This window comes from Barbatula barbatula (genome assembly GCF_947034865.1).
Source record: "Barbatula barbatula genome assembly, chromosome: 20".
In the NCBI taxonomy this organism is placed as follows: Eukaryota; Metazoa; Chordata; class Actinopteri; order Cypriniformes; family Nemacheilidae; genus Barbatula; species Barbatula barbatula.
This window is the reverse complement of record NC_136783.1, coordinates 6,179,686-6,205,416: the sequence shown is the minus strand read 5'-3', so window position 1 is coordinate 6,205,416 and position 25,731 is coordinate 6,179,686. Positions and strand designations below refer to the sequence as shown.

The 25,731-nt window shown below is 38.9% G+C and overlaps 2 protein-coding genes across 4 annotated transcripts; one reads left to right on the top strand and one right to left on the bottom strand.

Annotated features, from left to right (window-relative positions):
- Positions 1–103: 103 nt before the first annotated feature.
- pank4 (pantothenate kinase 4 (inactive)) lies at positions 104–11,394 on the bottom strand. Of its 3 annotated transcripts, XM_079483042.1 has the most exons (20): positions 11,352–11,394; positions 10,723–10,929; positions 10,283–10,365; positions 9,727–9,935; positions 9,459–9,642; positions 9,291–9,383; positions 9,059–9,212; positions 8,446–8,627; positions 8,238–8,319; positions 7,128–7,228; positions 6,209–6,364; positions 4,846–4,958; positions 4,572–4,659; positions 4,110–4,261; positions 3,947–4,002; positions 3,750–3,799; positions 2,855–2,959; positions 2,669–2,769; positions 2,409–2,477; positions 104–2,330 (listed from the first exon to the last, which is right to left on the bottom strand). In XM_079483042.1, the coding sequence occupies exons 2-20, from the start codon at positions 10,838–10,840 to the stop codon at positions 2,102–2,104; spliced, it is 2,325 nt and encodes a 774-aa protein (XP_079339168.1). In that variant the 5' UTR covers positions 10,841–10,929; positions 11,352–11,394; the 3' UTR covers positions 104–2,101. The 3 variants fall into 3 exon arrangements, with proteins under 3 accessions (XP_079339168.1, XP_079339169.1, XP_079339170.1); XM_079483043.1 differs by lacking the exon at positions 11,352–11,394 and having other exon boundaries at positions 10,723–10,953; XM_079483044.1 differs by having other exon boundaries at positions 105–2,330; positions 10,740–11,353.
- Positions 11,160–25,138, top strand: rap1ab (RAP1A, member of RAS oncogene family b). Its single transcript, XM_079483045.1, has 8 exons — positions 11,160–11,624; positions 19,128–19,214; positions 19,421–19,489; positions 19,593–19,649; positions 20,614–20,754; positions 22,681–22,824; positions 22,919–23,038; positions 24,080–25,138. Exons 2-7 carry the CDS (start codon positions 19,158–19,160, stop codon positions 23,006–23,008), a joined length of 558 nt encoding a protein of 185 aa, XP_079339171.1. The 5' UTR covers positions 11,160–11,624; positions 19,128–19,157; the 3' UTR covers positions 23,009–23,038; positions 24,080–25,138.
- Positions 25,139–25,731: the final 593 nt, after the last annotated feature.

Below are 25,731 nucleotides of genomic sequence, written 5' to 3'. Positions count from 1 at the left end.
CCGCTGTCAAAAAATGGTATTCTGCAAGTAGGCCTACCACCCATACCAAAGCGCTATTTGTATTACAATACACTTTTTGGACAAAAGTCATTCACATAAAATGAACACCTATGATGACTGGTATATTATTTAACGTCAACTGGCTAAAATGAGCCCCATTTAATTCCTTTAAACATTGTATGATTCATTGAATAACTAAACAAAAAAACATTCCTCAAATCACTTTTCACAATCCAATGAATTACCAAAGAACTTAAATTTTGAATGTGAAGAACTGAATGAGTTTTCACGCAAAAATAAAACCGTAGTTTTGTATAACCATATTATTTTATCACCACAAAAAAGAGAGACAATGCAAAATATATTTAACATAGAATTACATATTGTCAAGTGAGCATTTCTAAAATACTGAGCATCTGAAGAATGTCAAGATATGCAAATTTAGAGTACATTTTATGTACATTCTTACATCATATTTACACTTAATTTTACAAAATCTCACAAAAAAAGAATGCTTAGGTAAAGTAAAGTTGGACTTTGGACTATAATAATGGAGGACAGTACAAACAGCTTTAGTCCGAGAGAGCCCACGAGGCATTTTCAACGCCCTGCTATGTCCACGACAGCCAAATCCAACCTGCTGTGTGACACACATTTCATCTAAGACAACAAATCCCAAAACCTTTAGAATGATGTACACGCTGTGTTTACAATACTGAAAAGAATAGGTTATATCTATTTAATTTCATACACTTTTTATCTGGGCCACACAAACAAACACACAAGTCAAATACTGAAGACAGAATCAAACAACCATTCAAAATGAATGCGTACACATGTGATGTGTAATATAGCCCTGACAATACTGTGCTTCCACTGTTAGTGCCCACAAACAGATTATTATGTCATACATTATCTTTAACACAATGTATATAATATGATTGGGTTTTTCTCTCTCATACACACACGTAAGGAAAAAGAGAGCTGGGATAGTGAAGCAATGCTGTGCTGTACAACCCTGAAAGGGATTTTAGATGACAAAGATTTCCACAGATGGTAGAAAGCGAGACCTGCTTAGACTTGAAGATAAATGTATTAATGGTGCAATATCTGAAGCAGGCACGGCACACTTTCTCAACAGAAATTGTGTTACATTAACACCTCAAATTTAAAAATAAAAACAGGTCTGTCACGTTAACATTACATCAAAACACTTTTTGCGGAAGTCTAATTACAATACAACACTGACATCTAGAGGATGTACAACTAATTTAAAATACCTTTAGTCGGCCTTTACATATAAGTGCAACACTCGGTGTATCACATTCAGATAGGAGGAAATAAACAGATTCCATAAATTGTTTAGTGAAAAACTATTTTGTGAAAGAAAGCGTTTTCATACACTTCAGTTGGACTGCCATCGTGTTCTCCACAAGCTCAAGGCACAAATGCATAATTTGTTTAACTTTACGTCTCCACAGTGGAAGTGCGATGTATCAAAAGAACCAAAATCATTGTCACTACCAAATGTTGTCATGGGAACAGAGACGGCAGCCCTTAAAATACAATGCAAGCTAAATGAGATTCGCTTTAGTGTGGCAGCAAAAAATGCAGCGAGATAAATAATTTGAAACATGCTGGAAAAACTGGAAATGTTTTTTCAGCCATTGCTTCCTAAACGCATGTTTTACATACTTTTTGCCCCCGTGGATTAACCACTGCAAGACCAACTTCAAAACCATTCATAAATGTTATATTTGTCATTGCAATCCATCCTGAAATCTACAGAGGACCATCGGTCAGCAACGGAATCCTGAGAACAATAAAATTCAATCTCATCACAAGAAATAAACCCACAGCTGTCATACAATTTTTATGAGGGAGGCCACGGGCACACGCTCACATTCCATTTCAGAACAGGCACACATGACCGCTCCCTTATTAATGATTATGATTGAATAACAAAAAAATAATCAAAGAAAAGCCCCGCCACACTGAATTACAATAATCGTGTCAATCTCTTGAAGAAATACAGAGGACCATTTATAGCTCTTTGCATTTCAGAGCTTGCGCTGTTACCTCTAAAAACCTCTTAACAGTCCTAATAATGCCCTTGGGCTTCATTCGGCATCTCGTATTTGAAGACAACGCTGAAGATCTTGCCTCCGAGACGGTCGGCCAGCCAGGAGTTCTTGATGACAGCGAGTTTAAGGCTCTCGCAGCTGAGCATGGCGTAGTAGTTGGTGTGGATGGCCCTGCCCATGCCCTCGATGATCACCAGATCTGTGCCACGTTCCCTTACAACTGTGGCCAGGACTTTGTCCAAGCGACTATTAACAGATGAAATTTGGATTTAGAAAGAGGGGATAGGGTTGGATTTCGCTGAATAAATAACAGTGAAACTGTACCTGAGGTCTAAACAAGGGGAGCTAGAACCATTCTGCACCAAAGCCAGCCTTTCGTCTTTGAGTGCATCACTGCGAAATGGAAAATCCATATTTTAATTTAGACTATTTTACTAAATTTATTCTATTGGATAGCCGATGTGGAGGTGTCAAACAAGTGACTAAAGTTTCTGTGTTTACGTAATTGATCGTACCATTTATTATAGTATCTGCTGCTTTCCATCACCATCTCAATATATGTAGCAATAAAAGTGAACACTCACTGAATGATAGGATCCATTGCTGCTATTCTCTCCGTTAAGATTAGCAATTCATTGTTTGTGACATCGTTCAGGGCGGGGCCTGAGTTGCTGGCCAGTATCACCTAAAAGTTAAAACGTTTATGTGCGTTTCTGTTTCTCTCTATTAAATACACAGAGAGGTCCCAACCAATAGTATTGCTGTCTTACCTCTGTGCCACGAATGAGGAGTTCTCGGACGAAAGGGAAAACTCCAAGTATTATGTCTATTCCACTATTATCTACGAAAAATAATGCACATTTATGAGGAGGGCCCTGTAAAAGAAAGCCAGCAGGCACAGTGTTCAATTAGGTCACTCAACAGGGCCTCACAGACAAAAATGTGATGCATTCAGCTATACAGAGAAAGTACACTTTACAAACCAAGTACAGTTTTAATATAGTTTAAAGGGCCAGTGTATGAAATTTAGCGGCACCTAGTGGTGAGGTTGCGTATCGCCTTTCAAAACACTACGCTGCCTGACACAGGACTATGTAGTCACATTTTTGCTTCTTTGCCGAAGGATATAACATATTTACTAAGTGCGCTCTAGAGCAGTTTGTCCGTTTAGGGCTACTGTAGAAACAACATGGAGAATTCCATGTAAGTGGACCCGCGGTGTATGCAGATAGAAATAGCTCATTCTAATGTGATAAAAACATGACTCTTCTTTATGTAAGGTCTTTATACACCTCTGAACACATAGTTATGTATATTATATTGCAGTTCTGTCAATAGATCTTCCCAAAAACAACATGTTGGATCTTTAAAGCTAACAACAGTTAATCTGGGCCATATTTTAAACAATGTGTCCAAACTAGTAAACAATTTTCCAACAAGTAATGTTTTTGTTAACATTGTAAGTTAAAACATTTATGTTGTGCCAAACTTGTGATCAATGGGATTCCACTGTGGGCGGGGCTACCCAGCACAGACTGTATTAATGCACTTTTTATCAGTTTATCCGTTTTGCTCGTTTTCCAGCAAATAAGAAAAAAGATCGATCAAGCTAAATAGTTTTTAAGAGCATGTCTTGTTAAAGGTGATTTTAGATATATCTCTCACCTTTAACCTCTCAATCCATTGGTTATAGGCATCCACAAGCCAAGGTCGCTCTGGGAATATAACAATATGACTAAATCATATGCATTCAACAAACGTTTAGCGTTTATGTAAACATTTTCACAAGTTTTATGGGGATTTCTTAAAATGTTAGAAAATAAGACTGAGGTTATGTGACTGTCAATTTAATTTAATCATACCTTGTAGCTGTTGTTTTGCTTGCTCAAACCCAAACTCTGGATCTGATTCAAGCACGCTGCAAAACAAGAAAAAGTAAGACTCTAACTCTGGGTGTGGAATACAGGAATTACATTTTGAAAATGAAAAAATAAACCTCATAATCTCTTTCATCTGCACACTCACTCTGACACAGCTTTGGCTCCCCAGTCGAAAACATTACCAGCCAGAAGACCTTTGACCAGTGCGAACTGTCTCTGCTCCCAGTTCAGCTCTTCCACAGACTTCACCACCTTCTCATAGTATCTCAAAGCCATATCATTCTCTTTTTGCTTGATCTGCAGGCAAAAATTACAGACATGTATCATCCGTTGCCTATTGCCAACTGCAATGCTGGTCTGAAGGAACAGTTCACCCAAAACAAAAGTCCTCAATTGATCCAATTATGCCGTTTACAAAACAGAATGTTGAAGAATCTACAAGCGCCATTAAAGATTCCGTTTTTGAATTATTAGTCCTTCAACCATACAAAGAGACACACAAAACACAGAGATGGAGACAAACTATTACATTTTTTTTACAAGTCTTTAAGTAATCATGTGGAAATGATGTCACCACAAGAAAGGTGAAGGAGGATTCAATGTAAACCTTAGAGTAGGGGTCAGGAAAGTTGAACTCGTTTAAACAGTGCTCTCTTGTGTCTAAAAGACTTCGGACAGTGAGGGATCCATAAGCACTACAGATGAGAGAAGAAGCAAAGCTACATTAGATGGGAGAAACTAAGCCAGCAACACACAACACACACAAATGACTGTGTCCTAAATATCCCAACATCTACAAAGATCTTGATGAAGTTAAGCCATAGACATATACCAGGTTAACTAAAGAAAGGATCGGTCATGAAGGCTTATGGTGTTCTTACAAAGGCTGGTGCCGCAGAGTTTGGAGTTTGTGACGGTACTTCTGCCGAAACTTCTCCGCCCTCTCGACAGCCTCGGGCTGATCTCTCTGGCTGGCCAAAGCTCGCTTTACAACCTGTACAATAAAAACTGTGCAAGTTAATCATGGACGTGAGGATTCAGGTTTGCCTTTAGAAAATTCCCCTTTGAATAAACACATATGGGCCACTGCTTATAGCTATAACAGTACAGTAAGGACATTTTACAAAATGTGGTACTTCACTGCTATTCAGCAGAATGAAGCAACTTTTGCTGACATCCATGATCCTTATACAATTTTTATATATAGAGGGTATGCACGTGATGTCTCTTTCCCATGTGAACACGCCAAAACATTCTCCCTCGAGTGGCAAAACACTCAGCAAAACAGCTGCTTACAATATCAGCGCAATGGTTCCTTGAGGATCACCGTTGAGTCCAACTGCTTTCAATTTCTGAAAATACAGCCATTTTTGCTGCGTGTTTAAACATTCAAGGGGATGTGTCCCTGCATGTTCACGTGTGAAAGTGACATCAATGCATACCCCCGATTACAGTCATCCTCAATTGGCAGGCCGGTATCCAGACCTTTGCTCCTTTGCATTCGCATACTTTCAAAAACACTTTTGCTAGGAGTTTTTTGGCCAAAACCAAAACAGCACATTTAAAGGATTTATAATACAAGTATATCTAAAATGTTACGCTTTTATTGCATATGATGGGTGGAAAACGATCACATTACGCTGTCAGTGTACTGTCGGAACCCCACTGTCATCATGACCTTCTAAAAACAGATGAAACTACATCGAAATGATGTTAAATGCTTATATTACGTATGTGTTAGAGAAAAGTGATCAATCACAAGTCAGTCACTCTCTTCTATGGCGAGTTATCATAACTCCGTATGGCTTTTTATCTGTAACTTGTACTACGTGGATCTTTAAAGAGCATGAAACAGGCGGAAATAACAAATCATAGTTATGCAAGCTACTTAAAAAGCGCTTAAATGACCTTGGAAGATATTTTGCTTATTGATGTATTTAAAATAACGTATTACAAAATTGCATTGTTGTACTGTGGTACAATCAATAATCATGATTATAAACTACATTTCGTTACACCGTACTTGTATATGTGTAATGACAATAAAGTTGAATCTAATCTAATCTAAACACAATCTATTCAATATTACAATAAAATAGTTGTTTTCCGTTTTTTTCTATGAGTTTCTATTGCATTCACATAGCCAGTGCCACTAAAGTAATTCTCGTACCATTTCAATGTAGTATTTTTTTTGTCAAAAATGACTGAAGACTACTCCAAAAACACAAAGCCAGAAGCCCTCACCCCATCCAATGCTTCCTCAAAGCAGTAGAGCCAGTATTCTCGGGCCAAAGCGTCCTCACTCAGGTCCACTGTATCTGGAATATAAGAGGATGGATCCTGCAGCAGAGGCAGATTCACCAGCTGCCTCTCCAGACGATCCATCTCCAGCATATCAAACTACAGACAAATCAAGAAGTAGAACTGAATGAAAAACAAAACATTCACTACATTGTTAATAAAAACAAAACCAATATTAATTATTTAATATTTATATTCCATTATTTAGAAATACATTTCAAGTGTTCATTTGCAAAAACAGACAACTCGGGTTAATCGGGATAACTCGGATAATGCTGGGTTGTTTCGATGAAGAAATAATAGGTAAAAAATTAACTCTTCATTTATACTCCTTAGTGTCATTAAAATGTCAACCAAACTCTCACAGCAGCAAACGTCCAAGACAGCAAGTTAATAAAAACATTAAAGAATGTATTCCCTTTCTGCAGAGTCATATGGATCAGTTGTGTGCTCAGGCACTCGCAAAAAAAAAACAGTACCACCACATTCATTAATATCCTTGGCAACACGCTTACATCCAAAATAAAAAAAAATTCTAAAAGAACCTCCTGACACTTCTAGTTTAAGCAGGAAATACTGCAACAGGTAATGACACAACAGAAAGAGAATGAGCGTTTCTCAAAGCAAACAAAGAGCATTCACAGGAAACCACAAGAAAAGCTCTGATTGAAAAATACTTACTGCAAACTGAGGGAAAAGGAACAGAGGGAACAGATGGATGGAAAAGAGATGAAATGAGAAATCATAAAGGTAATGAAGGGTTAATAACAGCGTCTTGCCATAAATTCAACAACAGGCTTCTTTTCTTATTTGGACACATTCTACATTGCACCAATTAGGCAGCAGATATAGGAGGACTTACAGTTCCGCTACGGGCCCGCTGGACAGGATTCATTTCTGGAGACACGCTCATGAGACCAGAGCTACCTGCGTAGTTCTCACCCCAACTATACTGGTTAGGGTCTGCACAAACATACATGATAAATGTCAGCTACAAACTACACTCAACTAATACACATACTATCTTTTACATTTACAGTGGCCCCAGAAACTATAGACAGCTTCATCAGACAGGCTTGTTCCTGACCCCCAGTTAACTTCCGGTTTGTGTTTGGCTAGTGTCTAATAATATAACTATTTACATTTGATTAAATTAATGTTAATATTCAATTGTATTATTTTACTGTATTTAATAAAGTACTTGTTGAATTTTGTTGTATGTTCATTTTATTCAATTAACAATTTGTTGAATGGGTCCTGTATCTGGTCGCATTTAAACAAACAGTATAGGACATCGACATCTAGCGGTTGAACTTGGTCTAAATGAAAAATATTGGAGAGACAAGTTTAGCCAAGTAACAGTTCTTCTCGGTTTCTATTAATTGTTATCAGAAACCATCTACAGGCGCTCTATTATTTATGAATGTGACCCAGAAGTTAAGTTGGAGGGGTCACAAAAGTGTGCATGCACAGCAATGTTTGCTTATATTGTTAAGATCAAATCGTCTATAAACAGGAGAAAGTTAAAAAAAACTATTTAGGTAAGATGCGATTACACAAATAGTATAATATAAAGCAAGAAGTAAACTTTTAAAAGTAATAATAACGAAAGTAGTGATAAGGTTATACTTTTTTTCTAGAAAATACAATAGTTATGAAGGTTTTGTTTAGTGACAAATAATAAAACAACATGAGTTCAGATGCAAAAAAGCTTTGAAGTGCCGTCTGACATTTTTCTTTTGAAATTGTTATTTTTATCAGGATGTTCGTAAAGTTATTTCAATCTAGGAGCCTTTCAAAAATTTGCATCTGAATTCTTCAAATATTGTTAAAAATAAAAAGTACTTGGAGACATTAGGTTTTGAAACATGACATCAGATATCACCTGCTTTGTTATCCTATAATATTAATAATAATATATATTTCTTCTTTAATTCTTTCAGTGCATATTGCCAAACAGATAAGAACTTACTGTCCTCCTCTGCACCCTTTAAAAAGGCCCCAATAGCACCCAGATAGCCTTCATGTCTCAAAAACAAAGCCTGGACCTCACCCTAGAAATAAAAACAAATCTTGTAACTAATTTCATGTTTTGAATTATTATGTAACTGGATTACAATTGAATGTTCTCTTTGACAAGATAGTTATTGCAGAATACGTCAAATTGGTTGGATGGACACCTTAGTGAAGAAGTTGATGCTATAGGTGATGGTGTGCATGGTGACGGGGTGTCCTCGAATGAAGAATCCTCCGAAATAAACTCTGTTCAGGTTATGCAGTTTGGCGTAAAGGCAGGCCAGCTGTCCGATGTCATTGCTTATCATGTGCAGTAGACTCTTCGCCATGTCCTCTTTAGAGAACTCTGTGCAATACATAACATGATATATATTGACACTGAAGTTCATTTGGTCTCATATTATTTATGTAAACTGCTGCTGTCTGTGCTATTTTTATTATTTTGTTCAATTTCAAAAACATTTTATATGTTACATTTGTTGATGATTCTACGTTACTAACAGGTTTTACTTAAAACAAATGCACACAAACAATGAGTCAATGAAACCATCCAGGCTCTGATTTTTTGTGTTCATTTGACTTCAGACCTTTAAAGTTACGGTGAAAGTCCCCATGTTAAAATGTCACTCAGACATGGCTTTGTGAAACCAAAGACCTTTGGTCTCATTTTACAACATCAACACTGCCAACTGGGTGAAAGCTCAAGAGACTCCTTGGTTGCATAATAAACCGCCTCTTATTATGTCCGAGTGTGCGATTTTTACCCTTTTGCTTTACCTTTATGTGTGGTGGCTGACTTCCCAAAACTGCTCGCAATGAGGTCTCCAGTTAAGCCCAGGGAACCGTAAGCACCTCCATAGATGTCTTTAACAAGCATATCCACATTTGTGTGATGTCCTTTAGAAGCCAAGTTCAACAGCTCATCAAACCTCTATGGAAGACAACAAGAACGTTAAAACAAATTCATTGAAGTGTTAAAGCATAAACGCTCTGCCACAAAGTAAACTACCTTAGCTTTGGTGAGTAAAGCTCCAAGACCCCAAAAAGTCCCACCACCTATAGAACTTCCACCAATACGCTCAAACCTGTCCTCTGATTCCACCTATAAAAACAGCACAAGCTCACTTTCATTTATTTGATTTCATTTAGTTTCTAAGGACCTGTAGGTCCTACGTACCTTTACTATGGAGACACCAGAGCCAATATTAACAAGCAGATAGGGGAAGATGTCTGGGTGTGTATTCTGGAAGCGGAATTCGGAGTCGGCATGTTTGGCATATACAAAAGCCTCATGGGGGATGTTCTTCAGCACAAAGTTACAGCCCTTAATCAGACAAGTCATTTCATCCTCTTTGTCCACTCTTAGATAGAGAAAAACATATACAGTCCTTAAACTAAACACATTTCATTTTTATATGGTTTCCAGACTCCTCAAGACGACTTACTTAAGCTTTAACTTTTTCTCTATCAGGTCCTTGAACTTGTAAGCCCCTCCGCCAGTAGCTTTGATGACTTTGGTGTCTGTGTTGACCAGGTGGTCCTTAATGAAATCAAGGCAGGTTTCGATGTAGGCATTCTCAAACTTGATAAAGTGGAGTCGAGCAGTGATCTCCTCCTGTACGGATATCTCATAAAGATGGTCTCCATCTGTCTCCTGGGAACAAGTGCAATAAAAATGATGCCACTGGTCCACACATGTGGCAATTAACTAGAGAGCTGAGCAAAGCCATCACATGGGGCTGTTACAATATCTCCTTTTCAGTACTCAATGACCAAAAGGACTCATGATAACGATATTATCACGGTAACTATTGAAAGGCATTGCCAAATAAACAATGCACGCAATGCAATGCTGGGTGGTTGCACTCTAATACAAAGAAATGCACCAATCCATGTCAGACAAGCTCAGTTGGAGATCATTCAATACATTATTCCTAATAAACTTATTATGCTCGCATGTAAACATACATTCAGATGATATAGTCTAACCTGCAAGCTCACCTTGGCTGAGTGATCAAATGACCGGACTTTGGCAACTTTGTGTTGAACAGTGGAGTAATAGGCTAGCTTTGTCAAAGAGCCACCTGTCGCAAAGTAAGACAAGTCACATATTCTTTTACAGTAGTTTAATCATTTATACAAACACAAGGGGCTACAACTAAAACATCAATTAACGTTACATGCGTAACATGACTAGTTACTCTTGCAGGTTACATGGCAAGATAAACAGGCCATTAAAAAGTTTATTTAAGATAAATCAGAAGATACAGTTCACGTTAACAGCATCAGTGATGTTTGTGCTGCTGTTTCACATTTGTATTAAATGAACTGTCAAATTAGCAGCACGCGCTACCGTGTCCGCATTCAGCCCTGCCCCATAACTCCGCATGAAAAGTGACGGCGACAGAACAACAAGAGTGCAAGTTTACGGGTGATGATACCTATATCTATAGCGAACCTCTTGGCGTTCTCCAAATTGCGGAAGATTTCGTCAGGGGGGAGTGTTATGCTCTTATCCATGCTGTGAGATCCTCTGTCCGCCCCTCCAGACAGCGCCATCTTACTGCGATTAGCCGATCGCGACGTGACCGGAAGAACAGAGTTTTGCGGCGAAGAACTTCAAAGTAAAAGTCACATCCTGCTCCATCCTGTAAAATAATTTTAGAAGCATAATAGACCCTAGTGTGCTGAAGCTAAAATAAATAAATTAAATAATGAGGATTGCGATTCAAATTTATTCACGACAAAATATTAACGCCAACGTGTTTATCAATTACAATAAAATCATCAATCAATTAAAAACGTTTTGTTCTAAGATAATCTTTTTGTCAAGTATGCCATAAACATATGTATCGCAATAATAAATCATGTATACGCGTCATTGCAAGCGCAGCCGATTGTCCCAACCACTTTTGGTTTGATCTGTGAGGGTTTGCGGTGAAATATTCATTAAGTAATTTCCTCCTACAAAGAGTTGTATTTCAAGCTTAATGCTAAACATTTCCAGCGCTATTCTAGAACGCGATTATGGTGAGATCAGTTAAACGTGACACATAAAGCATATTCCGACCTTTGTTTTGTCGGGGAACCTCCAGTGTTTCCGCCAGACACCGGAAGCTGTGATCAAACCTCTTCGCTAAAATAGCGGCGCTAGCTTTCCCCGAGTGAGTGACAGGCGCGTTACGTGAGCGGCTGGGAGGTCGCAGTGAGGGCAACACGGTAGGGTTTTTCCGCTCTCAACGCCTTGTTTCGTGTTAGTTTCGTGGAAGGAACGGAATTGAGGTTCGCCTGCAGCAGCTGAAGACGCTTGGATTTGTCGGATATTTCGGGCGGGTGTGTGAAGGTAGGTGGCTAAACGAGCGCGCTAACAGGCGCTTAAGGACCGCTAATTTACACCAAAAAGACCGAAAGATGCATTTAAATGTGTTTATTTAGTGTTCAACCGATTTGATATTATTGTAACCACACGAATGTGCTTAACGTGGATAATCCCTCAAACAGAAAGTTTTTTGAAGTAGTTTTGCTTTGCTTTGCTTCAACAGTTTAGCTTATTAGCACTGATCTCACTGACTGACTTAAAGCTGCTTCAAATGAACAGGCGTCTCTATTCATAAATTATTATTCACGTCAATAAAACATTTTTCCTCTCGTAGAATACGAACTTAATTGTTTATTTGAAGTTAAAATAATGTCATTAAAAATGTGATTGTCCTCATCTGTTTATGTGGATTGGTTGGGTAAACATCTAACTAAGTCCAGATACAGTTTACAGACCATTCGGTATTTTATTATGTTTATTATACAGTTCTTATGATAAAGCATTTTACGATATGAGCAATCAAAACGGAAGTATTTCACAGGTTTAGCATAGATTAAAGTGATCATTTGACACATTCATGTTCAGATCTGCTAGTTAATCGACCCAACGTGATCTTTTTAGGATCACAGACCTGAACTTCAGTTTAGTCTAAGTCTAGTGTCACTCCCAGAAGACTGGAACACATTAAGATGCTTTTGCTGACTTGTGTGTTTTTTTGAGTGACACCAGGGTTTAGCAAAGCAGTTTCAGTTCCCCTTTCATGATCTTACTCCGAATGAGGCTTCCTTGGTTTCTCTACAGAACTCATCTTGGGTTTTTATGCTTTCTGTGTTGTCTGTTGCTTGCACCTGGTTTCACAGACAAGGTTTAACTGTTGTCCCAGACTGAAATGAATGTTTGAGTGGTCTTACCTGATAAGTATTTGCTCTGCCATATCTTAAAATATGTCAGTGTCATTGTTTTGTCTCGGGATGTACACCAGTAATGTTTTTTTTCTGGGGCATTTTTATAAAAGCTACTTCACTGTCCTAGTTTAACTAAGACGCGTAGATTTCTTCGCTTAAGCTTAGTCTTTGAAACCAGGCCTAGGAGTTTTTTATGTTAGTCTAGCTTCTTATTTAAAGTAGGTCAGATCTTCTTGGTATCTGTAGTTGTTATGTAAGTTACTTATTAGTAAATTGGTTTCAAAAGCATGGGAGGAGGCTGGGAGTTTTTGTCAGTTTGGTTTTTGGAAGATAAGACCCTATCTGGGACACTTTCTTGTCTTTTTTTGTCCCTGCCTGTCAATGATTTCTTTCATTTATACCCCTTTCCAAGTTTTTGCATGTTCGCATGAAACATTTTCTTGTTTTTTATCAAAGCCATCTGTTTAGTCAGCACACCCTTCCACCCCCTTTCTAATAATGAGCTTGTCTGCCTTACAACAAATCTCTAAGCTGTTTTACTTTCCATCCGATTCTGACAGTATTTCATGAATGAACTTCTTGTCTTTGGCTTTTAATGAATGACAATGGTTATTCTATCACAAGCAAACCGCTGCTGTTACGTGTAGATCCGGTAGTTTGGCACATCCTCACAAGACCCAGCAGGTGGCTGATGCAGCAACACTCATTTCTTCATCTCTAAAAACGGAAGTCCAACCACATTTCTAGTTCTGATGCTGCCGGTTAAGATATGAAAGGAAGAGGTTGGAGAATTGCAAGTTGAGCCGTTTCTCATCCTGACTCATCATGTATTTAATGACCTATGGAGTTAACTTGAAATGACGTTGTCAGGTGAAGCCGATAGAGTTCATCATTCCAATGCTGGGATTTAGTCCCTTTCAAGTAGGCTTACATTGCTAAGCAGGGATCTTTTGCTTAGAATTTTATTAGGTTAGGGTGGTTTTCTTTCATAATTTTTGTGTGTTAGTAAGGTGTTTTTTTAGAGGGTGATCAGCTTTCAGTATTGGTATTAAAAAAATCCATTTTATTGTTCACTGTGTGCAACATTCCTCCAGTCTTTGTGAGTTTGGTTAAATCACGTGGCGCAGTTGGAGCTTATATTATCAGTGTTGTGATTTAGAAATGCCATTGTCACACTCCCATTTGAGACTGACTGGTTGATTCTGTGCTCTTGATTTAGTTTTTTTTGACATCTTCCTGTTGACTGGGTTGCAATGTCAAGGAGCATTGAACTGTTAAGGTAGTGGGGTGGATGAACAATATTGAAAGCTACACATTACTGTCACATACAAACGTAAAGAAAACTCATGTGAACTGACATGCACATATGGCCATTCATTGCTTTTGTGACTCAAAGTACTGGCACTTTAGTAACGTTACTTGCATTTTATGAATCATCAAAGACCATGGTTTTAGCTCTAATATTAATACCATACTGCCACCACCTACATCAGTGGTTCTCAAACTTTTTTGGTCATTCCCCACTTTAGACAAGGGGGAATTTTCAAGCCCCACCTGCCCCCATCGCCCCAACACAATGCTAATGAAATGCGCAACAAGCTTAACATGTTCCATATTATTGAACTAAAAAGTAGTATTAGAGTAACAAGTTGTATCTAAAATACAAACTATATACATCAAATAACAGAAAGTTCTAAAATAATGAAAATAAAAGTGCAGCTGTGTCATAATAACTTTCATGAAAAAAAATAGAGAAAATAAAAGTGCAGCTGTGCACTACTAATTTCAAAAATAGAAAAGATATAAAAGTGCCATTTTGAAATCTGTAAAAAAAACATTTAAATATGTTCCGTTACAATTAATATGCCGATATCATGTTATTTTGGCACTTCGGTTCCAGGTTATATTTTTCTCGGGGACTCATATCTAATGTTCTTTTAATATAGACTAGTGATGATTACCCCTTAATGTTTCCATGGCAACGCGTCATATTTGTCACGTGACACACCGCAGCCACAATAACACCTTATGATAGATCGCCTTAATTTCCTTTTTTCTTTCAAAATATTCACAAACTTGCTTACCACGTCATCAACTATCTGATATTCCGATTCTCAAAAATGTGTAAGTGAGTGTGTTTGGTCATTTATAAATAATCTTGATCTATACGTGAGACGGGTGCCACCATGTTTCTTTGCGACGCAGTTCAGAGAGTTTTGTCTGTCATCAGTTTCTCCTGAAAAACATGCAAGAAATTGGCCGGTGAACTCCGAGAAGTTTAACTCTTGTAAACTTTATAGTTACTTCCACTATGTTTGTCTGATGTGAATAACACACGTCGTCAAATTATATTTGAATAGATTGTTATTGCTGCTTCCACAGACACGAGTGTGTATTTTACAAACTCCAAATGTATTGTTTTACTTGTGCTTATGTGTATTTAAATGGCTGAAACCTAAAATAAACATTATAAGGTTGAAAACACTGCATAGTTGTGATCTATGACAGCGCTGAGCTCGTCCGTCTCTGGCTCCGCGCAAACCAACGCGCGAAAGCACAATTTGAATCTGGCAGTCACTGAACATTCTTAATCTCATATCTGGGACCGTATTCTCAGGGGCACAGAAATAATATCCCATATATGGGACCAAACCGGATACCGCTCAAAAGGTTACAATTTCTGTAGTGAGGTAGGCGGACGAGAGCCGGGATTCGAGGCCGTTGCGTGAATGATAGTGAGCGTCAGCTGTACGCGCACCGTACTATTGGGTTTCGGCACCAGTGTAAATTCCATGAAGGGAAGGAAGGAGGCGGGAACCCGCGAATCCTCTCTTACTGACGGTCCGGTCGCTCGTCCACTTATGCTTCATAATCTCCTCCGTGATACCAGACCGGTGCGCGTACAGCTGACGCTCGTTATCATTCACGCACCAGCCTCCAATCTCGGCTCTCGCCCCGCCTACCTCACTACAATTTCATTTGTAACCATGAATACAAAATTCCGGAAGATGTGATCTCACGTTTCCATATAATGCATAAAAATGAACGTTTCCTCACGTTTGACGCGCCCCACCTGTTACGTCTCTATTCCCCACCAGTGGGGCGCGCCCCACAGTTTGAGAAACGCTGACCTACATAGTAGCATCTGGCTGTGCGATTTAACCCACTTATTCAACCTTACCTCATGATATTTCGTTACTATTTTACCAGGTGGCTAATTCGAATAAATTCGTACTAGCCTATATGAGTTGTACAAAAACATGCGATTATTTGAAAAACGCAATTCTGAAGCCCCTAACTATCACGAAAGCATTCGCACAAATTAGCCACCCCATAAAAAAGTTAGAAATTACCATAATATTGTGTTGGCAACTCGTCGTATCCTCTGTCAACAGGTGGCGAAGTCACAGCTTGTTCTTAAATTGCAAATACGTGATATGCTCTAGAGGGCATTTAACCATCACAAATGTCAAATTTTAACGATAACAATTTCGAGTGAGTAACCTACTCTGTGAACCTAACCTGGTCGGGAGCAGGTTTTATTTCACAAACCTGGGGTTGATACAATCTCCGCCCCCTTTTCGAAGTGCGAGTGCTGTTGAAATTGCCTGCGTCGTTTTCCTTAATCGTGCACAATTTCATTACGCAGACATTAAAATGGCATGTCTGTTCATTCAGGAACCTGTATATGAGGAAGTTGCATTCATTCGGAGAGAGTTAAATTTATGTCGGGAGAGAATGGTGAGGCCCAGTTTTTATGTTTTTATCATATGCAGAGGATTTTTTATTTGAGCGATACCGTTTTTCTTTACAGTCCGTTACATATATCTACACTCCGCTTCATCCTTGCATCACAAACCTCACTCATCGTGGCCGCGCTCTTAGCAGAACTGAGCAGATTCTTTGTATGGCCTTACATTTCTTTGCTAACGGAAGCTTTCTATATAACACCAGCGATGCAGAACACTTTAGCAAGGCAACTGTATGCAGAGCGGTAAGAAAAGTGTGCACTGCTCTCAAACACTTTTCGTAAATTTTTTGTTAAGTTTCCTGGCCACAAACCTGTGCGAGCCATCAAAGGCATCTAATAATTCAAATACAAATACATTAGGATTTCCCAATGTGATTGGGTGCATTGATGGAACCCATGTTCCCATCATCGCTCCTTCCCGAAATGAGGCCGATTATGTCAATCAGAAGTCTATCCACAGCATTGATGTGGATTAATATATATATATATATATATATTACACAGTTTAGTATAACAGAGCCCTTTTTGTCATGTGCCGTTGCCATGGTGAATCGTGCTATCTTCGCTCAATTGATGATGGTTTTTGATGATGCTCTCTCTGAAGACTGAAGGTCCACTCGTGTCCGGGTGTAAAGCATATCTTTTTTTACCAACTTGCTCAGACTTGTACAATCGTCACATCAACATATCATTTTGTATAGTAAACACACTGCTTTCCAACCTCTTCAATTTTAAATTCGGACACTACACCCGGGTCGCGATCAACAATAGCCAAACAATTAGAAAAACATTTCAAAAATAGCCTGATCAATCAGTTCTCGCTCTTCTTTCTCTGTATGTGTAAACTGTTCATTGCAACTCCGTTTATCTAATCAAATTTAAGAATATTAGCTAACTGTTGGTTAATACCCAATGTATTGTTCTACATGATATTGGTAAAACGAATGTTAAGTCGATCTGGAGCTTGTGCCAGGTTAGGAGTTGGAAATCACAATTGAGTTTTTGGCAATAGCTATAAAATCTATTTATTTCTTTCATTTGACCGTGCGAAAAGCCAAGCTTAAATTGAGGGATAAACAAAACATATTTCTGTCCTATGTTAGGGCTGGCCAGAGTTTTACAGCACCAGTCCAGCACACCCACCCTCCACGGGCTTCAGCCTTTCTCTGGACCTTCACACTTAGATGGAGTCATAGCCAAATTATTAGCTTACGACTTCAAAAGACTTTGATCAGGGCAGCTGTTTCTCTCTGCAGACCATTCAGTCTCTGCCTTTAGAGTAGTTCAGGGAAGTTTCAGCTGCTCTCATGCTGTGTCGAGAAACATCCTCTACGTCCTTACATGGAAAGACGATTCCTTGGAGTGAATCAGGTGGTGATGTGATGCTTGACAAGGGAAAATTGGTGTGTTTTTTTTGTCTTTGGGATCATGTGCTAGGGAAAACAAAAGATGCTGTAGATGACTTTACGTGCACATATTTGCTTGTTTCCAACCCTCATTTGAATTGATTGGTGTAAGTCGCAGCTCTTTCGTGTGAGCCTAAAGGTGCGGTCATACGTTGTATCTCTCCACGTGTTTAAATGTTTGGCTGAAACACGCTTGTTTCCAAACTGCTCCTGACATGCAAGTTGTAGTCCTGCATTACCTCTGATAATTTTCCCTCTTGATAGCCTCGTCTTGGCATCCAGTTACATTTTCTTACTGCCGTTACCTTTAAAGGAAAAAAATTCTCTGCTCCGATTCTGGTTTTGCAGGATTGGTTGGCGTTCAGAGCAAAGCATCCGAACAATGACACCTACAAACCTCTCCAAACAACATTGGATGAGAATCCTCGATTGCCACAGCCCAGCCAATATCTGAATCTAGGAGGTGTAACATCAGAAAATCTGAACGAGGCTGCTTGCGTGTTTAATATGTGAAAGTCAGCAGAACGGCTACAGTGTGACTGCTTTTTACACTGACGGGATTAGCTTACATGTATTATTCATTCTGAACAGATTCAACACCACAACAGATGCAGTTGAAGTTATTTATATGAGAAAATGTTCAAATAAGGACGGATGAAGTAAGTGATTGAGAACAGGTCATCGCTGATCATACAGGCTGCTTTCTTTAAAAAAAAGTTGTTAAGACCGCAACTCAGGTTTGTTTGTTTTGAAGGCCAGTGCTGGTTAACTATTAACTCTGCAAAGTGTTTCGAGATTGTTCAGGTTCTCATGGCCTTATGTATCTGTGTGTTCTTGTTGTGCTAGCAACACCAAGGTTATGGGTTCAGTTCAAATAAGATGTATTTGAAACTTGTGCAAGCCACTTTATGTTAAGGATCAAAACATCTGCCAAATGCAGTCATGTAACGGTAAGGATGGAAATCAGCATTGGCCTGGTAAACTGTGATGAATTTTGTTTTGTAATAAAAAAATTATATTCTCTTTTTTTTGTGTAGGAAAGGAAGAGTATGTTTTTCTGCGGTGCGTATCTGCTCGCAGACTTGACCTCTGATTAGTGGTCAATATTTTAAATATATCTAAAAATGCAGCTGGAAATATTGATTCTCGCCATGATATTGATGCAGCATTGTAAGCCAAACCTTTAGTAAAGCTTCACTCATATGTAGCAGTGCTATATATCACACATTCAGTTTTCTCTCATACTGCGGTCAGATCAGTATGGGTCTGTTGATACGGGTTAAATCCATATAGGCTCAGCAGGCCTCAGTGCTGGCTCCCAGTCCAGACCATACGCTTTCTTCCAGAACCCACAGCTGTTTTGCGTTTAAGAGGTCATGCTCGTGATCTCCCCCACCCCTGGGCTGTGATCCAGGATGCTCCCTACTGCAAGAAAGCCTCTAATACTCCTGATTTTTTTTCATAGCGCTGAGGAGTGCGGTGAAGAAGCCCGGCCATGCGTGAATACAAGCTTGTGGTGCTCGGCTCCGGTGGTGTGGGCAAATCAGCCCTGGTGAGTCGTCGTCCTCCTCACAACAAGTTAGATTTCAGATGTTCGGCCAAGCGATGATGTGATCCATAGGAATAATTTGTTCATCAACATCCAAAATCGCTTTGGATGTCTCTGATTCAATACGTCTGCTTTTCTTTTCTATTCACATTCTCACAAGTCTAAATTTTAAGCACAAAACCTAAAGTCAATATTCATGTCTCTCGCAGACGGTCCAGTTTGTCCAGGGAATATTCGTGGAGAAATACGACCCCACGATAGAAGACTCTTACAGAAAGGTAGCTGTTGTCTTCTGAAGCTTGTCTTTTTGTAAATATCTCACCAGGCGTGGAACAGTGTTGTCTCTGTGTCCTTTAACTTTCTCTCTTTCTCCCTGTGCAGCAAGTGGAAGTGGACGGCCAGCAGTGCATGCTAGAGATCCTGGACACAGCAGGAACGGTAAGTGCTGTCGGCCTGTGTGTCCTTTCCACACCTCTGTGTCTCTGAGACCTAACAGCTGGCAGCATACCACAGCTAGATTTGAGGACAAATAAAGATCCACACACCCTTATTTTGTTTGTGTTCTGAGTTAAGGGTTGAGGTCATGGAATAGACACATTTTCCTAAACACACAGGCTTTATATACACATCTTTATAGAAACATTGTTTACAGTAATTACTCTTATAAATGGGCGATTCTCACCAAATCTTGCTTTCCAAGATGTCAAATATGGTACTTTAAAAGGTACTTGCATCACACTTTTATTATTATATTTTTTAAATAAGACCGTAAAATCGCATTAGCGTAATACTCCGAAAATGTAAATACCTAGTAAGTGGAAAACTACATGTTACGGTAATGATGATCAACATTGTCATGTTAAAGTTTGTAAAAAAGGGTTTTGCATCTGAATTCTTCATATGGAACAGACAACATGGGAGGATTGAAAACAAATTCAATTAAGGGTTAAAACGAGGACCAAATTATCAAGTAACCTTCTACAAAAAGGTCATTTTTCTCCAAGGGGAGTGAGCGTTTTCGAGCCACATAAAATGAATACATTTTTGGGAAGCATGTAAAATGTGCGTTTTTTTTTTGCCAGACCGACAACATTTTAGGACGGGAATGTTATTTTTTATAATATGTGTTTATAGCACAATAGCATCACTTTTTGTGATTAAGTATGTATACTGGAAAAGCATGAACACACACATTGAAAGTACTGGAAAGGTGCTGGAATTTGACTTTGTAAAAGGTGTAAGAACTCCAAAGTGTCATTGAAGTGCACATGGCTTTTGTTTTTGGCTAGAGTAATAACTTTGTCTTCTACAAAATGTTCTTATGGCTTTAACCGTCAAATTTATTTAGAATTGTTTTGTAAGTATTCAAGAGACACACTCTTGTTTGTCTTTCCTCCTTCAGGAGCAATTCACAGCCATGAGGGATCTGTACATGAAGAACGGTCAGGGCTTCGCTCTCGTGTATTCCATCACAGCGCAGTCCACATTCAATGACCTGCAGGACTTACGGGAGCAGATCTTACGAGTAAAAGACACAGAGGACGTAAGTGTGGAAGAAAACCCTTTGAGTGGATGTTGATGTACGGATGCATGTACTGAAAAGCACTTAACCGGCTTAGCTGAACAAATCACTGCCTTACTGAAGCCATTATACGTCTTTCATCACAATCCAAATGCACCTGGTAGGATTTAAAATGCCATTATGTCTCTCTTTCTCTCTCTCTGTCACGAACATTAGAAAATCAAAGTGTTTACTCCCTGCATGCATCATTTGCTAAATAGCTTGTTGAATGGTTTGTTTTTTTGGTCCAGTGTTGTTTTATTTATTGATTCTTTTTTCCGGTTCATCCTTCATCCTGATGCATAAATATAATAAATATATGTCACCATAGCAAAACTTGCGGGCTAATTAAAGAAGCTCATCATGGTTGTACACCCTGCAGCCGCTCACCCTCAGCCTATCTGCCTCGCCTTGCTCTGTCAGTCATGGGATATCCATTTTTGGACATGTGTTGAGGGAACGCCGGGTTCATGCTTTGAAACGTAGTGTGAATTACAAGCCAATCGGACTGCAGCCTTGAGAAGTTAACAACTCTGGAATTTGTTTTGATTGGCCTTCCACCACAAGCTTCTCCCATCACACTGCCTCTGTGGCCCGCACTGCTCGAAACATTCTGATCCCCAGTGAAGGCTCAAAGCCAGAAGACGCACGCATAGAGGTCATGTTTGTTGTTTCAATTGATTTAAGCCCATATGCTCTCACTGGGAAAGTATGAGCGAATTCTAGACTAATTTTCCACCCTTGTGTTGAACAAACCCCATTTGCTGTCTTGTGTGGGAAATAAGGGTCATTCATCATTGGTAATTGTGGTTGTGGGTTGGTTTGGGGGTGCATGATGCTGTCGCTCTTCATTTGGTTCTGTATCTTTGGCGCAGGCTTGCTTTGGTGCTGCTGTTAGTTTTCTGCTGACCAGGGACATTCCTAGTTCTATCCCTTTATAGGGGCCTAGGCTGAAATACCTGCCCCCAACGCTGCCTCTTAGTTTGTTTAGATTTGAAACATTTTCCATGTGGCCAGTCCAAACATGGTATTAGTCGAGTGGTCCAGGGAGAGTGGGGCTCTGTGTGCTCTCTGTTGCTGTGATACTGCATAAGAAAGGGGGAAAATCTATTGGATGTGCAAAAAATACTTTTTTTATTTACAAAAAAGTGACATTAACAAGTGAGTTGTCTGATTGACAAGTCCATGATTTCATTTTCAAGAAGAACTGTACTACTAGGTTGGTTTTGTGTTCACTGAATCCTGATTAGATGCTTTTATTAGTGACTTTAACGCATGTATCCTTGTATCCATCTGAATGAAATGGCACCCCATAACCCAGAGTACTCAAATAGGAAGTTAAAGGTTCATTCTTATTTCATGTTAACTGTCCCATCTAATGGCAGCGTACACATTTCTGGATATTTCTGCATTCAGACCGTAGATCAATATTGTTTTCATTGGCCCGTGATTGGGAAAGCCTTGGCAATCAATACACGGCTCCTCAATGCTGCAGCAAAAACACTGTTAAATATATTTTGTATTAATGTAACGTAAATGAAAAAATTAGAGAATTCCAAACAGGCAATTTCCTGCGAGTTTATTACGCTGATGGAAATGGAAACAAAGTTCATTTTCCATTGCATTTCCAATGCCGTATTAATTTTGGCCCTGTCGGTGTTTACATTGATTTTTGCTGTTGCTTGTCCAGAAGTCTTAGTTTGTAGTACTTTCTTGCGACAACCTAATTACTGGCTCCACTGAATAAGAAAAAAACTACCATTATTTTCTGCAGCGGTGTAAGCAGTGTTAACCTCTTCTGAACTGGCCTGTCATTAGAGTATTCGATCTTTATAATCCTTTAATTTAATTTTGATTTTCAAATACCAGTAAAAACAAAGGTATTTCAGTGTGTCTCTCTCCTTGTAGGTGCCGATGATACTGGTGGGTAATAAGTGTGATCTGGAGGACGAGAGAGTGGTGGGAAAGGAGCAGGGTCAGAATCTGGCCCGACAGTGGAACAACTGTGCCTTTCTAGAATCCTCCGCCAAATCAAAGATCAACGTCCTCGACGTGAGCACACAATGACACCTGTTTTCTCATAGTCATGTTTTCTTCTGAGTGCATTTAATAACTTGCCTGTGTCTGTCTATTTTACACAATGCAGATCTTCTATGACTTGGTCAGACAAATTAACAGGAAAACACCAGTGGAAAAGAAGAAAGCGAAAAAGAAATCGAACTGTATCCTCCTGTAGAGCCCCATCCCAACAGCAGCTCTGAGCCAGGTCAGTCAATACACATTCATTTTACAACTACCAGGTCTGATGTCCATTCTTAAAATCCCCTGAGGCATCCACATATACGTTTTTTGAATGGTATTATTATTATTTTACTAAGCATTATTGTAGCGCACCTCTCGTCCCACAGGTGTCACAGTATGTTCCCTGTAACCACCTGAATGCATGAGCAATTTCTGTTGCCCTGGTTGTGCTCGCTCAGTATTCCATGCATGGGTGTCGGAAGCCCGAGTAATGTGGGTGGGTCCTCTCCCAGAAAAACAGGGATAAAACGACGCCAGATTACCAGCGGCCTACTCACCAGTGTAGTGAGAAACACCTGTGAGTAGTAGTTTGCTGTATCAAAACAGAATGGAGGTTAATTTATACAGACTCTGAATGAGTCCGGTGGAACGGATTTCAGGAAGCAGCTGCGTGTAAATCAAGGCTGTATGGGAAATGCAGTTTAATTTGTGGACTCAGAATGAGCCTAGTGGAGTTGATTTGAAGAGGTAGAAGCGTGGAAGTCCAGCTAAACACAAAATGGCGTTTTATTCATTAAGCATCCCTTAAGTCGAATGGATTTGACAGGCGGCACTTTGCGCTAAATGAGCGATGCTAATATTGAGTGGGTCCATTATCATTGGTCTTTGAAAGTGGGTGGGTCCTGTCCCACCCACAACAATGGTTCCGACACCCATGATTCCAAGACTGTTATGGATATTGTGTAAACATGAAAGCTTTATAGAAATTACAATTATTAATTGCTACATTTATATTCATGTTAAGATTAGAAGTTACAGATATGTGTGTAGAATTTCTGGTTTGCATGAAAATACAGTTTGCAGGACAGTTATCAAAATGGATTAAGGATGCCCTCTATAGGTCAATGTGGTTGAAAGGACCTGCTGTACTGTTCCTGTTGCATCAAGCCAAATCCCAATTAAAGGCATTACAACACTTCTGATTAATTAAATCTGACCGACTGATTTTTGCAATATGAGTGTTTTTGTTGTTGTTCCTGTGTTTATGAATGCATTTCCTCTGCAGAATGCTGTAATGAAGAACTGACTTGTTTGGATCATGCCAGCATTGCCGTCCACGAATGAATCAACGGAGCAGCTGACTGTCTCAAAGCAGCGCCAGAAATACTGCGGTAGAACACCAGTCACAACTCAATTTCCCATTTATTTTGACAGAAAAATCTGAGGAACAGTTCAATTTTTCAATAAGAACTGAGGACAAGACAACATTTTATATGGCTAATGAAGAAAATAAATCTCTTTATCATTATAGTGAATATTAACCATCATATGACCAGGAAGAAAGTTTTTAGTAGTTCCACCAAATGAATCCATGGACATAATATAGATTTTGGGATTCAGCTTTCATTGATTTCCTTTCAACATCAATCTAACACGTATGCTGAAAATCGTATGGCAATATATGAAATCCTTCAACTTCCTCGGAAAACCCAGATGTTCAAAAACGTCCTTGACCTGCACCGCCAATGAGACGATTGCTGAAAGTTCACCACATGTTTTTAAAGGATTAAAAACTCTTTACCATAAACTCTTGAACTCAGTGCTTTTCTGCGAAAAGTGTAAGAGTCGACAGTATTCCTTTTTCGCAATACCGCTCGTCAAAGACATGAGAATGATAACGTACAATATCCTGTTATCAGCAAACAGCATGACCATCTTTAAGTGTAGATGTTGTAAATGATGTCAAGTTCAGTTGCTTTTCCTTAGTTGTACTTCCATTCTTTATACGATGTGTAAATGTCTAGACAACATAAAACTGTATATAAATAATGTTTTGCTTACAACTATGGATGCGTACATCAGAAAATACTGTCCCCATCCCCAATGTGACATTATTTTGTATTCAGTCACTTGGTTCTAGTTCATATCATTTTCTGATGCCATGCTGTTTCATAAAGACTGTTTCATAAGACAACGGGCCTTTTATAATGTAAAAAGATGGGGATGGAATGACGGATTTCTGTGTCACTCTGATATATATTGTACTAAACAACATTTTCCTTCTGCTTTTTTCTGTCAAAAGATGTTCTGGCTTTTAAGATTATTAAATTTTAGTACCTTTTCATTATTTTTGCAAGTTTCTTTTTTATTGATTTGTCTTTGATTTTTTTTTAAACATTCATCTATGCAGGGTCCTAAATGAACACTTGCCAAGCACAAAATAGGTGTAAAACTATGGCGACGTCTCCTTTAGAGCGCCATGTACCTTTTTGAGAGAGGGGCCACAAACGATCTTATATAATGGTTTTAAAACTCAACAGATTTTTAAATGGTCCTGCTGTTCTTACTGTTAATGTTTACAAATACTTTATAAATACAACCGTACATAAAGTGATTGTTGAATGCAAGAAGAATAAGCTTAAAACTTAAATAAAAAAACTTCAGAGAAAGTCCAACAAGATGAGTCTATGATAGGTTTTTATGATTGATGCACAGGCAGCAAAACCAGATAACAAAAGTGTTTGATGTCTTTCCTCGTCTCACATTTCTCAATTGTGAGAATTTCTCAGGTGTTTGCAGGTCTCTTAAAACGGCACCAATTTTAAAATCAGCTTCTTAGCTGCTACTGGCTGTTAAAAACACTTATACAAACCAACAGTGCAACACAAGAATGAAGAACTCAAGGGCAGTCCACGCAGTAACGTTTTTAATGTTGCC

Bases quoted from the DNA above. Each gene is read 5' to 3' on its own strand.
- pank4 (XM_079483042.1), bottom strand. From the start codon at position 10,840: ATGGCGCTGTCTGGAGGGGCGGACAGAGGATCTCACAGCATGGATAAG. The intron at 9,213-9,290 runs GTAGTTTACTTT...TGTCTTCCATAG, and splicing joins CTTTACTCACCAAAGCTAAG to AGGTTTGATGAGCTGTTGAA. The intron at 2,331-2,408 runs GTACAGTTTCAC...ATCTGTTAATAG, and splicing joins TCCCCTTGTTTAGACCTCAG to TCGCTTGGACAAAGTCCTGG.
- rap1ab (XM_079483045.1), top strand. From the start codon at position 19,158: ATGCGTGAATACAAGCTTGTGGTGCTCGGCTCCGGTGGTGTGGGCAAA. The intron at 19,215-19,420 runs GTGAGTCGTCGT...TGTCTCTCGCAG, and splicing joins GTGTGGGCAAATCAGCCCTG to ACGGTCCAGTTTGTCCAGGG. The intron at 19,650-20,613 runs GTAAGTGCTGTC...TTCCTCCTTCAG, and splicing joins TCCTGGACACAGCAGGAACG to GAGCAATTCACAGCCATGAG.